The 17,398-nt window shown below is 40.2% G+C and overlaps 1 protein-coding gene across 1 annotated transcript in view; it reads left to right on the forward strand.

The window, feature by feature from the left end:
• The window catches only part of kalrna (kalirin RhoGEF kinase a), a 94,649-nt gene that overhangs the window by 69,567 nt on the left and 7,684 nt on the right, over positions 1–17,398 (forward strand). The window contains exons 41-56 of the mRNA XM_061089070.1: positions 6,443–6,649; positions 7,164–7,249; positions 8,546–8,689; positions 9,314–9,409; positions 10,470–10,588; positions 10,813–10,879; positions 11,290–11,393; positions 11,477–11,546; positions 11,643–11,729; positions 12,016–12,108; positions 12,725–12,775; positions 12,922–12,999; positions 13,087–13,272; positions 13,419–13,590; positions 13,778–13,995; positions 14,785–15,068. Of these exons, the coding sequence (XP_060945053.1) occupies positions 6,443–6,649; positions 7,164–7,249; positions 8,546–8,689; positions 9,314–9,409; positions 10,470–10,588; positions 10,813–10,879; positions 11,290–11,393; positions 11,477–11,546; positions 11,643–11,729; positions 12,016–12,108; positions 12,725–12,775; positions 12,922–12,999; positions 13,087–13,272; positions 13,419–13,590; positions 13,778–13,995; positions 14,785–15,068 (2,062 nt within the window). The remainder of the gene's footprint in view (positions 1–6,442; positions 6,650–7,163; positions 7,250–8,545; positions 8,690–9,313; positions 9,410–10,469; positions 10,589–10,812; positions 10,880–11,289; positions 11,394–11,476; positions 11,547–11,642; positions 11,730–12,015; positions 12,109–12,724; positions 12,776–12,921; positions 13,000–13,086; positions 13,273–13,418; positions 13,591–13,777; positions 13,996–14,784; positions 15,069–17,398) is intronic.

Below are 17,398 nucleotides of genomic sequence, written 5' to 3' on the forward strand. Positions count from 1 at the left end.
AAAAAGTTGTGATGAGTTTTTAAGCAGATCTGAAGTCATGAGGTTTTTGAAGAGTCTCACGTACGTGGTTTTATTCAGTGAGGAGAGCTCACATTACTGCTCACTCAGTTCAGGCCGCATCATCGACTGTGCGTAGTTCTAACCTGACCATTTGAAAGGGTTTGATTGACTCTAGAGCAAAAGTTGACACAATGCAAAGAGCCCTGATATTTAAGTTGAGGTGAATACAACTCTGCGTTTCTCCATGAACTGAAGCTTTAGGAGCACATGCATCGGGTTTTAATTCAGGTTAGCATCAAGCTTTCATGAGCTAAACGTTAACTCAGCTCTGTGTGTGGACAGACGCTGGACTTTGGCCTCTGAGTCTCTGAACTTAGCACAGACTGGCATATACATAGCTGAACTGGTTACTCTGGTTTCGCTGCACAGTTTTCACTGGTTTCAATTGACGTTTGAACCTGTGACAAAAAAGTATCTAACTAGGCGGCTCTAAACCTATGAGAGCACACCCATAGGTCACACTGAGATGAGGTCACTTTCATAAGTCATTTAACTGCATCTGCAGTGCTGGTGTTTTGTATCCTGTGAAGCTGCATAAGGCATATTCTCCCTGAACTTCAGTGGAAGACATCCCTTATTCCACTTCTGTATTTCCCAAAATAACAAAGCATTCCCTCAATGGCCCATCCTATTTTAAAAGTATGTAAATCACATTTTATAATCGTGACATCATTGTTTAGCAACGGAGCTCGGCTGGTTAGACTGGTTCCTGTGATGTGTCTCTTACAGCGGGCATCCTCGTTTAGTCCTGGTGTAAAACATAGGTTGTACAGTTTGCATAAAGTCCTGCATCAATTCTCTTTGATATTAAGAAAGGGTCAGCCATTTGTTGTTGTTGTATTTGATATTGCATGTTTTTCAGGCACAAACAATCACATTTATACACAGAGGCACTTCCCCACTCACACTGATGGAGTAAGTGACTGTTGGGGGTGTGAAGTGATCCTGCATCCAATCCAGCAGCCATTAAAACTGAAGATGGGCAGGAAACTACCCTGACCATGAGGCAAACACACACACACACACACACACACTGGCTGCCAGCTGAGATAATGGACAGAAACAGCATTAGCTTAGTCTTCCCTCTACATTGCTTCATCAGCTGTGATTCAGTTCATTCAGTCTCATCTCATCTGCAGCCCTGTTTTAAATTAGGTCCAGTTCTTTACAAGTTTCCGTTTATCAGGGACGTGAGGTCACAGTGACGAGGGGGTTTCAGCAGCAGCAGAGTGACACAACTTTTCAGTTTCTAAAAATGTAAGATTTGATTTCATAAAGATCTTTGAATTATTTCCTGGGAAATTGGTGAACATGGTGCAAATCAAAACTAAGCAGATCAAACGGAACAAAGACATGAAGTTAAGTTCAGACTTTCAGCTGTGAAAACAAAATGTTGCCTCCTACTAAACACTTAAGCTAAAAGCCACTGATGTAGCCTTAAGTTATATTGGGACAAAGATCCTTAGTTCGTCAGCAAGCATGTTGTTTTTATTTCACACTGAGCCCTTTAAGACAGGTTGGACCTCCACTAGTATAACTAATTATTCTACTTCTATTGATTGTGTTGTTATGTAATTCATAGGATACACAGGCTCTTATGTAACCTGCTTGTATTATTGTAAAGTCTTAAGTGAATCTGTAACTTCCTTTGACCTGGAACAAAGGGATATAATCAGATGTGTGCGCACATACGGCAACATTTCTCCATTTGACATTTTAATGTCCCTTAATCCTTAACCTGTATCACAGAGTCCTTAACAATAAATCGTTATTATGACAAGATTGTAAAATTAAGAAGAAAAGACAAAGACGAAAGAAGAAACATTACTTTTTATTTTGAATTGAAATAAATAAATATGCTTTCAAAACAGTTATGTTATATCTAGTGTTTCTTACTGGATAAAACTGCACCATCTTATCGTTAGATTAGTAACACATAGTAACAAAGTGATAATTATAAGTCGTTAGGTTTGTGTAGTTGAGCGTGTTGTAAGATATGTACGGCACAGGAGAGAGGGAGGGTGAGAGAGAGAGAGAGGTATGAGAGGAATGTCATCTTCCCAGATTACTGTCTCTTCCTGTCATTGACAAAAAAGCAAGATGGGAGGAGAGAAGGTGGTTTATAGACAGCTACAGTGAACAATACTTGTACAAATATGACATTACTTCTTTCATTGTCTTGAAAACAATATTTTTGTTTTGTTTTTATTTTGGGGAAACGTTTTTTTTATAATGTTATTATAACATAACATTATGTTGACATTTTTACTAGTTTCTCAGAATAATTAATGGATCTTGATGATAAAATCAGACACATTTGGGAAACTTGAGTATATGGAACTGAGGTCTACTGAGTGACTTCATAGTTTCAAATGGTCACAAGACAAAACATGTCAAATATTTAAAGAGCAGAGATGTTGCGAGTGGATGCGTGTGTGTGTGTCTCTAGTGAAATTGCAGAATGAGAGAATGAAACTCTGCGAGTGATAGAGTTAGAAAGAGAAAGAGCAAAAACCCTGTCACATTTCAGACTGCTGGTTTAGTATCTACACACTGGACATCAGATCTGTGTGCGTATATGTGTGTTTGTGTGTGTGTGTGTGTGTGTGTGTGTGTGTGTGATTAAAGATAGTGAGTGATGTGGATTTTAACAGTAGACTGTCTGTTATTACCACTGGCTGCAGAACAAGAGCTTCCTTGTTTGGTCTCACCTGACTTTTGCCATCACTGTGACACTGCAGTCTGCTGTTGCACACACACAATTCACTGTTAGAGCACTAACACTGCAGTATTCCCTCCAAAACTGTTACTGTTTACATGGAAATATCATTTATATTAAGTCACACCAATCAATTAGGTCACTTAATGACGACTGATGATTGTTGTCAGAGCTTATCACATTTTCTGTCCGGCCTCGTGAACTAAGGGACAGTTTTAAAAGTTGAGTGTAACAACACTGTCAGAATAACTGTCGCATCAAAACGTGGTTGTGTTGGAGTCGCTACAAAACACCTTTTACTTCCATTTACACCAAAATTAGCATGCTAATGCCCCAAAAGTGTGATGGTTGTCATTACTTTGCGGTGGAAAAGGTGGAGTGTCAGTGTCTAGACTGCAAAAACATAGAAGAAGAAAATAGGCACGACCACGTGAGTGCAAGGTTTCCGTCACTGCCGATGAACCGATAGTCATTTCGACCCGGCAGTGAATGCAGATTGTATTCTTTCCCACAGCAGACGAAAGCCAGATGTTGAAAAGGGGCTTTAAACTATACGATATCAGGCCAACACCAACATAAACTGTTAGACTTCATAGTAGACAGAGAGATGAGCTGTGGTTTCTGCAACAACTCAAGATGTCCAATCAGAGGGATGTGTGAGGTTTTGTCACGTTAGTTCATCTCTTCCTTCCTGGCACTCTTCATTCCTTCTCCTTATCGTGGCTGAAACTGTGGAATGTGAAACAAAGACACATCGTGGGCTGATTGTCTGGTTCTTCTACAAATGACACACTGTTTATAGTTTTTACTTCTTCATTTTTTCCAACACATCTCAAAATCACTTTGCACAGACTTTTAAGTTTGCTATAGCTACTGTAGTTTGATGAACATGAATGCTTTTTCCATGAAAAACAAGAATTCCCTTCTTTCTAGTTTCATGATTCTGCCCCCTGTCTTTTACTTTTCAGAGCCAATAACTTCTTACATTTAGTCTGGACCTTTTTGGGGATTTATCTTTGTCTGCTGCAGAGCATAGGGGCACTGGATGTCTTTACAACTTTCCTTGTGTGGCATCTGCCCCTCGGTCCTCCCCTGTTCCGAGATGGGACCCTTGCAAACCAGGATAATAGCCTTGAAACTATTGATTCAATAAACATTTTAGAAAACAACAAAAGCAGCGAACAACTTGTTGTTTCGAAAATTGCTTCTTCAGATTCGCTCCGGTGAAGATGTGTACTGAATCCTGGCCTCCTGGTTTGCACTGGAAATTTAAAAATATTTTATATTCTTAATGTTTTTTGGAGCTTTTTGATCCACAATTTTCCCTTTTTATGATATGCTGAAATTCCACACTTCAGTCACTTAGTGTCGTGCTGTTGTCTCCGAGGCCAAGAATCAAACCTTGAGGCCCAATGTCTGGTGTCGTACTTTAACAGGTGTTAGTGGTGATCAGCTGACTGCAGCACACTATGGCTCGGCCTCATTACGGAGGAGGAGAGGTTGAAGCAGTGACGTCACAGCAGTCAGCTGTGTGTGAATGTGTGTGTTAGAGTTTCTCTCCGCTCTTAACTCCTTAATGAGTTTCATTGGTCAGCCAGCTGTCAAGGCCACTCACTGAATCTACTGAAAGTACCCACACACACACACATTCTCTCACACACACACGCACACGAATTTGAAGAAATGACCTATGACATGTTTCCCTCACATGGCTGAATTTGCTCAAAAGCACTTAAGGGAGTAACCATTGTGACTGAGTGACAACACATGTACGTGAATGGGAGAGAATGAGAGGGAGAAAATCAGTGGTGAAGTGGTGGGAGGATTCAGGAGAAATCCAGGTGCTTGATGAACTTCGCTATACGGCCTGACCTGATGGAGCTGCTTGCTCGACGTCTCTGTCTCAAAAAAACACAACAAACACAATGCTTGCATTAATGAGGGAAGAGGAAAGGAAAGAGTATCAGTTTGCACTTTACATTTATTTACTCCTCAGCGGAACAAATTAAATATACTTCAATTAAGAGCAACAATGACTCAAGTTCCAAAATACAAGAAATCAAAAAGAAATAATAAATACAGATCAAGAAATACAAAAAGAAATTTTATTGTACATGATGCACTGTAGCCGTTGGTGTGTGCGTGTGCTCTGTAACGTTTCACCTTCAAATCCATTGCATGTATTCACTCACACTACAGTATTTGCATGTTCACAGCAGGTAACTCTATGTACAACAGCAGTACTCCACACTTTGTGCACTATGTTTTCGTTAGTCATGAGAGAAACAGCGGCGCCTCAGTACCAGTGCATGACCTTGGCTGCTGTTTTGAGCAGTTTTATCTTGACCACACTGCTGACACAGCCTGATAACAACTAAAACTACCACTAGTACTGACTCATTAACCCACAGCACTGCATGAAGGTAGATGTCAGGAAAAGTCACAGTCAGGGATAAAGATATGAGATATTAGAAAAACAATCATATACATATTCTATACCATAAAGGCAATGTTCAATTTATGTTAAGATAAATATACTGTATATAGATTGAAAAATAAATCTAGGAGCTACATTTCCAATGAAATTAAAGAATTGCTACAAGCTAATATCACCACTGGTGGTTCATCTAAAATAAATAACACAACCACATCTTGATCTTTCTGATCGCTGTTGGCACCACTGTCCTTTGACATACTCTGCCTTGTAATACCAGATCAGGGAAGTGAAAGTGATGTTACTGTTGGTTGTGCAGAAAATGCTATCAACATAATATCAGGTTTCCTTCCTTTGGTGTCTAAAGCTCAGCAGATTAGTGGATAACTAGAAAGTCAAATAAAAAGCAGATCCGAGATGAATAGGAGGAGAATTGAAGGTAAATAAAATAAATAAGAGAGTTAGCCATTGTAGAGAAATCCTGTTGACTCTTAACCTTTCATTTCCTGACACACACACACACACACACACACACACACACACACACACACACACACACACATTTATACACCCCAACCCCACAGCATCTGCAGCCAATAGCTCCCAGCTGTGTGTGAGTGCAGCTGATCCACCACTCTCTTGACACATGACTACTGACTCGTTCACACACACACACACACACACACACACACACACACTGCTTTCTTTCTATCTAGAATCTGTAGAATGAAAACAGGGCAAACTGGTTCAAACCATTGAGATGTTTAACTGATAAAAGTCTCTGTGATTCTAAATATGATTTTAATGTCGGTGAAAGAAACAACATTTAAAAATGCGTGCGATAACATTGATTTCTGCTTCCTGGTTAAGTTTTAACGTCATCAAACGATGCCTCTTTGCTGAAATGGTGGAATTAAACGTTTTTTTGTATTCATTTTATTTATATTTAAGTGTTCAAAGATGAACAGAACTGCTAACAATCATAGTACAGCAGCAGGGAAAGAGGGAATTTATCTTCAATTCCTGAAACATGTGTTAGATTTGACAGTGTTTTCAGATAAGGCTTGTGTGTGACATGAGAGCAGCTGCTGAACAGATTTTGTAAAAAATAAACACATGGATCTCACATTGCTATCGGAAATTATCGAGAATCATAACGTGATGCTGTTAAGCTGAAACATCTATGTGCCTGGTTAGATCTGTTTTGAAATGTTATATTTTTCTTTCAGAAAACTATCCAGTCAGCAGCTCTGATGGGAAGACGGAGTCCGTGGCGAACCTCCAGCCGCAGCCGTCCCTCAGCTCCCTGCAGTCCAGCTCCCCGGGTCCCAAACGCTCCGGAAACACTCTCAGAAAATGGCTGACCAGTCCAGTCCGCCGCCTCAGCCACGGCAGCTCCGTCAAGAAGCTCCCCAATAACAAACAGAAGAAGACGGGTAAGAAACAAAGACACGTACACAACCACGGTAATGACATGTTACTGACACCATGGGACGTGTGTCTCTTTGCTCAGCAGCATTGCATTCATGTTTGCACACATGCTTTCAAAGTGTCATTAGATCAGGCATGTGAACTTTACAGACACCACGGAAAGGATGATGTCAGTTTGTTTTCTTGCACAAACTCCTAAACGCTTTGAAATCTAAATTCCTGCTCACACACTTGTAAATAACACTAATGTAACACACATTTCTAATTCAAGTCTCTTTAGGACTTTTAAAACCATCCGAAGATGTGGATTTTTTAAGTTTGTGGTTCGTGAGCTACAACGTAAATGTGTTTCATCTGTCATTTTAGCCCCATTAGGAAAAATAGAAGGAAATCTAGCCTGAAGATGTTCAGTTTTTTTTCATTTGTTCTCTATCGTCTGCTCGTCTGAATCCATTAATTCAACTGTGTTTTAACGTCCGTGTGATTGATTGACAAATTAACTGTTGAACTGATTGACAGGACCAGGATCTGGAAGAGAGGAAAACAGGAAGAGTATCGACGGCGGACAGCCTGACCTCGCTCTGCAGGATGACAACATTGAAGAGGTAAACAACGGGATCCTAGAAAGCATGTTTCAGCTGTTTATTGCGTGATAAAAGGTGCAATGGTTTTTGATAACCACTGATATTAAAGCAACACTTTTACTTCATCTGAGCAACAGTGCCCTCTGCAGCCACACATGGTGATTCATTATTTTAGGCTCTCTGTCCGAGCGATGAAGTAGTTTTCATGTAGAGAAAAATATATTAATGTATTGAATGGAGCTCCGACTATGTCGTCCCACTCCCTGAAACACAACTGAATGCTGAATATTACCCATTACCCAGCTTCCTGAACCAATATAGCTGCGGCTATAACAAATCCACCAAACTCTGTTTAGAATTCTTCATATTTTAAAAGTTTCCAGCTGTCTTTTAAACTGAGAGTGCAGGGGATTAAAAGAGGAAACATTCTCCATATTCACACTCAATGAACCATTTGAAGCTGCTATGTTGAGATTAAAAAAAAAAAGCTGCATAATGTTGCTTTGATTATTTTTTAAATAATTTTATCTGGATTAATTTATTTTTTGATTTGGTCATTGGGTCAAAATGTTTAGTAAAAAGCATTTGACCATCTTTAGCAGAGTCTGACTGACTATGATTTCCTCTGATATGAAGTTTTAGATTTTCAGAAATGTTCATAAAATATTTATAGTTTAACATTAACATTTATTGTCTTTCTTTTAAATACAGACTTAACACAGTATTTATGATCAGGATTTTATTGCCGGGTTTTTCTATTCAATTACACACAAGAAACTAAAACTAAAGTTTATTCTTGAATATGAAACACCTCCTAAACTTTGTTAATTTCCACATCCTCTTTAATGCCTCTTTTGTGCTTTAAACTTGTTTATAATTAAACAAATATGGTTTGAACAGTTCAAAGCCTAAATTCAGCTTTTAATTGGAATACGTTTTTCAGTGTTAACTCACAAATTCAGAGAATTTTCTTTTTGTAGTAAATGGGACTCACATAATTCACCCTCGTTCTTAGTATAGTTCTGCACACTGTTGTTTCTTTCCAGACCCAATGACCTAACTCATAAAATCTGACTATAACCCTGAGGAGTTATTTATCAGTGATTCGTCACAACTTTACCAAAATTGTACAGAGGAAACATGACTCATCGTCACAGGCTGTTCCCGTTGATTTGGAAATTAAGGGGAGAGGAAATTTGAATTTTTGATGATCCGTTTGAACAGAAACAATACTGATGGCTGCCAAGTGAGTGTGGCTCTTCAGAGGCTTCATCACGATCAAGATCAGTGAGGTTATTCTGTGTCTTTCCTCCACAGAGGGTCCTCTGTAAGGATGGTAACCTCCTTTCTAAGACCTCCTCCGGGATTCAGAGCGGTGGCGAGGAGGAGCAGGACGAGGAGGCCCACACTCCTCTGCCTCCCCCCATGGAGATCATCAAGGACTCAGCTCAGGATGATAAGGTGAGAGGGGGCCAGAGGGGAGGGGATCTCAAGAAATCCCTAAATATATTATTTTTATTTAATCTGACCGGATGCACTCAGTTTGTGCCTGTTTTAATGAATTTTTCTTTACTGTGCTTTGTACCAAAACTAAATGTCTTGTTTTTGTTGATTTGATGATTTTATTTGTGCAAAGTTTCTGATGTTTAATTCACAGAGCCTCTTAAGTCCCAAATGGTGTCCTTTTTTATTTTGTGTGCACAAGTCAACATGTTGACCTCAACATTTAATTTCCTTCATTATAGTATTTTCAAAAGTCTTAAATTTATCCAATTGAAACTCACAGAAACCTGTAATTCCGTATTGTTATTTGATTAGGTTTTGCTTAGCAGTGGTTTCTAGTGTCAGAGCTTTACAGCATACTATAGAATTACTATTTAAATTTTGAAAAAAATCCTGCAGTATGGTAATGTGAAGCTCCGCTCTGATTTGCTGCGCTTCACTGCTAACTAACGTATTCTCTTTCACTGCTGTTTATCCCTTTTCTTTTCCTGCCATGACTTGCCTTTCTTTGTTAACAACTCTCTGCCTTCTCTCCTTTCCTTCCAATCCCTCTAACGTCGCTCTCTGCCCTCCTCCTCTCAGTCTTCATCCTTGCTAACGTCTCTGCAGTCGTCCTCTGAGGTGCCCAGCGCTGCAGAGCTGGTTAGCGCCATAGAAAAACTGGTTAAAACCAACATGGTGAGTGTGTGTGTGTACGATTGTGTGCATGTTTGGGACATGTGACAGATGTGTGAACAGATTCACTCTGAAGGTTACAAACCAAAACATGATGTCTTCTTTAGAGTGAAATCATGTATGAAGTGTTTGGGCTTATTTCCCCTAAAGTGAATCTGTGGAGTATCACAAGTCATGCAGGTGCACTTATTTGTTGTGTAACGTGTTTGTCTGCAGTGTTTGTGTTTTTATAGTAGTTTGTGTAATTGGCCTGAATGTACTTAAATGTGTCTTGTGTTGTGCATAAGTGGCATTTTAGATTTATTGCACAGAATAAAAGTGCATACATGTGCAGCACTTTCTCCATCACATATCACTCAAACACTGGCAGCACAGTCCTCAGGTGATTATTTGGGATTGAGACGCCTGCAGAATGGGGGAGACGAGGATCGAACCCTCTTGTTAGTGGATGACCCGCTCTACATCCAGAGCCACAGCCGCCCCCATACCTGCTTTTAATACAAAATTTGTATTTGAGTAGAACTTTGGAAACAACTATCCTTTTTATCCTGTAAAGCACCATGAAAGACAGGCCCTGTATAATTATTATTGTATCTATACTTTTTCTGATTATTATTTATTAATAATCAAACAGAACAAAACCTGGCCTCACAGTGTCCAGTGTTTTTTTTTTTGCAGTTCAAACACACACTGGAATATTAAACATGGAAATGTGGACATTTTAAATAGAATATTCATGTGATTGTTGATAAGAGACTTTGGGCTGCGAATCAAGGTATGATCCTTATTTTACCTAAACCCCACTGCTGCCCTCTGCTGTCATGAACTAATCCCATCACTCCAATGTTAGTGGGTTTGTTAAGCTTTCTCCTTATTTAACGTCTAAAGACAGAGGATTGGAGTATTGTTCATATTGTGAAATGCTCTGAGATAATTTGATGTTTATGTTTTATTTTAATGAGGCGTGAAAAGAGTATTTCAGTTATGCACAGTTGTCAGTTTGGTACTCGAGCTGCTTTTCCCGATTGTGACCCTCTGATAACACTGACCCTTTTCTCCTCAGACTCTGGAACCAGGAGCGTACCCTGGGTTCTCCTCGCTCTCTCCGCCCGAACAAACCACTCCCGTCCAACCGCGGAACCCTGAGCTGGAGCAAATAGCCAAAGCTATGAGAGGACGAATGTGAGTACTGAAGCGTGTTACCATTACGGCCTCTGCTGCTGCTTTTCATACTACAACTTCTACAAATTCTAACATTAGTACTTTTACTACAGCGTTTATCAGGTAATATTACCATTAGATATACAAGTGCTGTGTCTTCACCACAAGCACAGTGTTAGTGTGTCTCTTCAGCAGGAGAAGAGGCTGACAGAGGATGTTACAGAGATCTGTCTTCTTCTGCCCAGGTTTGTTCTGAACGAGCTGATTCAGACAGAGAAGGACTACGTCAAAGACTTGGGCATCGTGGTGGAGGTGAGACGCTCCCTGCTGAGTCTGTGCTGTGGTATTGTCATGACAACACCGTCACTGTTGTGTCTTTCTTTATGTTAATTTTTTGTTTCAAGGTTGTCCTCCCCATTCTTAGTTTGATATCTCAAGAACTCCTTGAGGGAACAAATGTCTTGTTGGACTCAAACAGGAACTGATTAGATTTTGGTGGTCAAAGGTCAAGGTCAATGTGGCCTCACCACATCTTTGTTGGCGAAGACTGGAAGTAATACAAAGTGAACACGGAACCTCCAAAAAATATAACCTGGACACAAAAAACTACAAACAAAACAACAAAACCAAACTCTTTTTTACAGTAGGAGGTGCCAAGCTGCTTATACCAGTAGCTCCGTATGTTGTTTATCATCATTAACTGACCTTTTCTGACCCCACAGAGTTTCATGAAGAAAATCGAGGAGAAGGGCATCCCCGAGGACATGAAAGGAAAAGACAGAATCGTCTTCGGGAACATCCACCAGATCTTCGACTGGCACAGAGAGTAAGCTCCACATCGGTGTCCATAGACTGGAACTGGGCTCAAACAGGGGCTGACGAATAACATCCATCTTCTGTCTCTGTCAGTTTCTTCGTAGGAGAGCTGGAGAAATGTCTGGAGGACAATGACCACCTGGCTGAGCTCTTCATCAAACACGTGAGTTTAGCTTGCTGCGACAATATGACGACTCTCATTATATACAATATATACAATGTTTGATTAAATAACTTTCATTTACTGTCTGTGTTGCAGGAGAGAAGACTCCACATGTATGTGGTTTATTGTCAAAATAAGCCGAAGTCCGAGTTCATCGTAGCAGAATATGACACATATTTTGATGTAAGTGATGCTTTGACACTTTGTGTCGTTTTGCCATTCTCGTCTTTCTTTTTGATAAAGGCATCATCATAATCCAGGATGCAGAAATCCTCTTCTGAGACGTCCAGCGCTGTTATTATATAAATGTATGGTTTCTGAAGCAGTGTTCTTTCATTATCTGAGGTTTCCAGTCAGTTTTTTGTTATATTCTCTGGTGCATGTGATGTTTAATTGAGCGGAACACTGAGTATGAGAGAAACTTGTATGAAACAGAAGCTTTATGATGCTCTTGGTGTTTGTGTTGCAGGGAATCCAGCAGGAGATCCAGTCCAGACTGAGCCTCAGTGACTTCCTCATCAAACCAATACAGAGAATCACCAAATACCAGCTGCTACTGAAGGTATTCCACATGTTGACAATCAGGAACAATGGTTTGAGTTCACAGACAGACTTTTAATCAGCAAAAAATCTCCTTTTAATACATTGTAAGTGCAAAAACGATAATTAAACAATATAAAAAATGATTGAGACTGAGATCTTAATTTCCCATGTTGGTTTTTGATAGAATTGTTATAAATTAGGGCTGGGCAAGTTAACTCGTTTTAATCGAGTTAACTCAAGTGATGAGTTAACTCGATTGTTTATCCGCCAATTATTTTCTTTTTTCCTGTTCTGCAGCATTACTTTTTTTTTTCCTGTTCTGCAGCAGTCAGCAACAGACTTTCACAAAATAAAAGCCTGACTTTCACAATAAAACAATAAATAATCAAACCTGAGTGAATGCGAGATAAAAGAATTAATCGAGTTAACTCATCACTTGAGTTAACTCGAGTTAACTCCATTGAAACGAGTTAACTTGCCCAGCCCTATTATAAATACATTTAACTGAACTCTTATTGGAGTTTTTTGCCTGACACACTTGTTTGTGTGACCTTCAGGGTGAACTGTATTGAATCTATCATGAACTGAATTTAAATTGTGCTTAACGTTCATGTTGTCGTGATATTTCTTCACAGGACTTCCTGAAGTACAGCCTAAAGGCAGGAGTTGACTGTGAACAAATGGAGGTAAAAGCACATTTTTATTTATAGTGCAGAAATATCAGTTTATAAGACACAGTACAGTTAATGTTACATCCAAGCCTGAAACCAAGGCTCATTTATTTTTCTTCCACTGACACTTTTGTTACTCTCTTTGTGTCTGTCTCTTACAGAAAGCAGTAAATTTAATGTCTCAGGTTCCTAAGCTGTGTAATGACATGATGAATCTGGGTCGGCTGCAGGGATACGAGGTTTGATCATCTAAATGTTTGCACACAGAACCATGAAACATCAACAGGTCTGAACGAGTCATTGACCATGACCATGTCTCCTCACAGGGTAAACTGACCAGTCAGGGCAAACTGCTGCAGCAGGAAACCTTCTTTGTGACGGAGCAGGACGCCGGTGTCCTGTCGCGCTCGAAAGAACGACGAGTTTTCCTCTTTGAGCAGATCGTCATCTTCAGTGAGTTGCTCAGAAAAGGATCATCCACGCAAAGATACCAGTTCAAGAAGAGCATCAAGGTAAACAGAGGATAGGGTTCATCATCCATGAGGAATAACTGATAGTTGAATAATATTAGTATCAATTTTGTTTTCTACCTTCAAGACAGTTTTATGTTCTATGAGTCTATAAACTTGATCACCCAGGCTGCTCCTCTCCTCCTCAGGTGTCGTACCTGGGTCTGGAGGAAAGTGTGGAGAACGATCCCTGCAAGTTCGTCATGTCATGTCGCGGCTCATCTGAGCGTTTCACGCTTCAGGCGGCCAACGTCGACATCAAGCAAATCTGGGTCCAACACATCCAGGAAGTTCTGGACGCTCAGTGCAACTTCCTGTCTGGTGAGGGAAACACATGCAGAATATAAACCTCTGATGCACGACCTTTACTCTTTTTCGGCCAAAAAGGGACAGTGGACTGATCCCTTCAGTTCAATCTACATCCTTCACTTTCTCCAAAACTGTCATCCCCAGAGAAGGAAACCCAACGAGAGAGGAATCTAAATGCTCTGTCTGTGTGTGATTGTAGCTCTCCAGTCTCCTATTGAGTACCAGAAGGACAAAGGCGCAGGAGGCGGCTGCTCGTCACTGACCAGAAACCGTTCGTCCTCTGGGAACCGGCCCAGCATGTCCTCTCACAGCCGGCCGGCCTCCGCTGTCGGCCTCGGTGACAAGGAGACAGAGAGAGGGAGGAGCCAGATGAAAGTGTCAACCTCCAACGGTGGTTCGTCGTGTTTTGACTCCAGGGTGAGTTTCCGATGAAAAGCCTGCACACACATGATAAATGGGAACTAAATTCTACTAATACAGAATTCTGCGTGTTGGTTTTTTTTGGCATAAATCTGGAGCATGTTAGAGAATCAGGCCATGATGCACTTTTTCTCTTTGCTCAGTGTGGAACCTGTTCCTGAAAAACCAAGGTTAAAATCTGGGCTACTGCAGGTGTAGCAGAATACTGTTCGGGTTTATACACACAGAACACACTGGACAGACCTGGCCTACTTTGAACAGTTCTGCTCACTTTTGGATAAATGTCCCTAGACTATAGTTTCTCCACTAGTTTCTTTTAAATCTGGACAGAATGAAAACCTTAAAAGTTTTAAATGTGGATTATCCATAATAACCAGGACCGTATTTCAGATTCAGATTCTTCCCTCTGTGTTTAGGTGATTTCCAGACATTAGTTCTTTTTAACTTTTATTTGGGTGGTATTGAGCCAACCAGGATATAATATTGTCATAATAGAATGACAATACAGGTTTTCTATATTCTCGTATTCTTTGGTATGAAAATAAAGTGAACAGGTCGCTGTTGTCCTCCGTCCTCCTGCTCCTTGCTCCTGGCCTCCCTCTGCTCCTCCTCAGGTTGAGGTCGGCTGCAGCAAGACTGTTATCCAACTCGCGTAGTCGCACCTTCATGTTGTCCTCATCCTCAATTATCCTCATCCTCTCTTCCTCCACTTTCTCCTCCATCTTCTGTCCTCCTTAATTCATCCTTTCCCCTCCTCCTCCTCTTCCTCCTCCTCCTCCTCCTCAGGACAACGACGTCGGCTGCAACGGCGTCTCCTCCACCATGCTGGTCACTCAGAACTACTCAGCGCTCAAGGAGAACGAGATCTGCGTCAGTCAGGGGGAGGGAGTGCAGATCCTGGCCAACAACCAGCAGAACATGTACCTTGTTTACCGTCCCGCCAACAGCCAGTCGCCCGCCGCTGAGGGCTGGGTGCCAGGACACGTCCTGGGCCCAGCCTCAAAGTCCATAAAAGACTCTTCCTCTACTTCCTCCTTCTCAGCGGCGGTGGCCGATGCCAACAACATCAAGTAAGTCCCCCCCACCACAATCCCACCCACCCAGCACTTCTCTCCCCGCAGACAGACGCACTTCTGGCTTGATGACAAATGAGGCACAAAAGCTGCCTCCCCATATTTTTTGGAGTCGGCACCCCTCCCTCGTTACTCACTGCCTCTTCCCTCACCTCCTAACTCCTTGTTCCCTCCTTCCCTATCCCCTCCCTCCTTCTCCCCCTTGGACCTCATGGGAGATTATTTTTTGTTCTCCTCCTGATGTTCTTCTCCTCGGAGGTAAAAGGTACTGAACTGGTCTCTTACTGTCCATCAAGCAGCTTCGGAGCCATTGTCACTTGACAGCTCTGTGACCCTACAGGAACTCAAACACACACACACACACACACACACACACACAAACTCTGACAAATGTCCATGTAAACGAGAGCTGAGGAGTTTTCCTGCAGAAATAGACTGGATAGAAATTCTTGTAACCTCTAGGTGACTCTGGAAACACAAGATAAAACCGTTGACACTTATGTGGAGCTAAAACCAGACAGTCTTATTTCAGTTTCTAACACTTTTTTTCTTTCTTTTTTGTAAATTACTTATTCTTTTCACTGTTTTTTTAAACGAATAATCGCTCACCTGGGGCATTCAGGTGGACTCGGCCCCGTTCTCCGCAGTGGAGAAGATTTATTTTGTTGTCTGTGGCAATCTATACAGAAATTTGTGTTTATTCCTCTTGTTGTGGTTTGTTTGTTGTTGTTTTTCTGCCTTGTAATTATTATTGTTATTATTATTTTACGGACAAAGTTGGACTTATTTCCTCCATTTTGATTTTGTTTATTATGTTGGCAGTTCACTGTACAAAGTAAATTTCGGTTCTTCAACTGAAGCTCTAGAACATTCCTGTTGAAAAAAAATCCCTATTGCACTATTTAAGATGAAGAAAAAAATATGAAGTCAGGCTGTGCAATATGTTTCATTTAATGGCAACGGTCAGCATTGTACTGCTGGTAGTGGAATGATAATGATTTTAAATGTATTTTAAATATGTAAAATAAACCTTTTGGACTTGAGCATGAGTTAGCAAAGCGACATGAAGGTGACCTTGTTTTCTTCTGCGTTAGGCTGAAGATGATTGACAGTTTGTAGTTTTTAATATTTGTAAATAAACTACAACAGCAAATGTGACACTCAGCGTTCTGCCTACTTCTGTGTGCACTGTTACACCACTAGATGGAGTGATTTAGTTAAGAATTAGGCAGGTTTGAAGAGACAGAATTTGAATGGTTTTATTTATTTCAGACGAACCTCGAAAGTGATAAATGATTTATATAAAAAAAAAAAAAAAAAATCCACTTTTTTTCTTGTATGATTGATTTCAACTTTTTGTATTTGTTCTTGTTGTAGTAATATTTATTTTGATATTTTTGTTTTAGTTTGTTTTTACTAACCAACGGTCTGATTCTCCACAAGATATAGATATGAAACTGGTGAAAAATTAGAAGATGCCTCTTCAGTTTTTAGAACTGTGAGTGATAAACAACCAAAAAGCCTCTTAAGGCGTCCTGGATTGTTTAAATATGAGATAAGGTCATTATTTTATATTTAACAGCTTTAAGATGTGACAGAAATTATTACAGTAAGGCTTGGACTAATCATTCTATAACTTTTATTTACCTTCATTATCACATGACACTCAGAAGAAGCTGATAAAATAATTAGTTTTCAGTTTTAGCAAATGCAGAAGTTAAATCAGTTTTCGGAACAAATATATTTATGTAAATTGTAATTCATTAGTACAGGAAACACAAGTGGATAAAGGGTGAAAATGTTCTTGTTGTCGTCTTCCCTGCTTGTGTTGGAAGAAGATGTTTTACACTTATGTGTGTGTCTCTCTCTCTTTATTCCAGTTTAAATGTTCAGTCTCTCTCTCCTCTCTGTCTCTGAATAAAGTCAGACCAGTGTCGCTCTATCCTCCTCCTGTTGAATCTAAATGGACCAGAAGAGTCTGGCTGCAGCTTCAAGCAACAACAACACATTCACAACCCTCTGCTACAACAACCCAGAAAGACTCACACGTTTAGATTGTACAGACACACACATTTTACACAAACCACGGGGGAAGTATGGAGGTCAAAGGTGACACAGATGATTTCCTATTAATAATTAATTCAAGGTCACCATTAAATAATCTTATAGGAATATGAGTGATAAAAGATGTAGATTTTCTGTCTATGGACATAATACAACTCTTTCAATTACTCATTACAGTTATAATTATAAGAAATGTTCTCACAATTATGAAAAAATTCTGCATTCAGTGTAATAAGATAATTTCTCATAATTGTGAGATAATT

Source organism: Limanda limanda, chromosome 16 (assembly GCF_963576545.1).
Source record: "Limanda limanda chromosome 16, fLimLim1.1, whole genome shotgun sequence".
NCBI lineage: Eukaryota > Metazoa > Chordata > Actinopteri > Pleuronectiformes > Pleuronectidae > Limanda > Limanda limanda.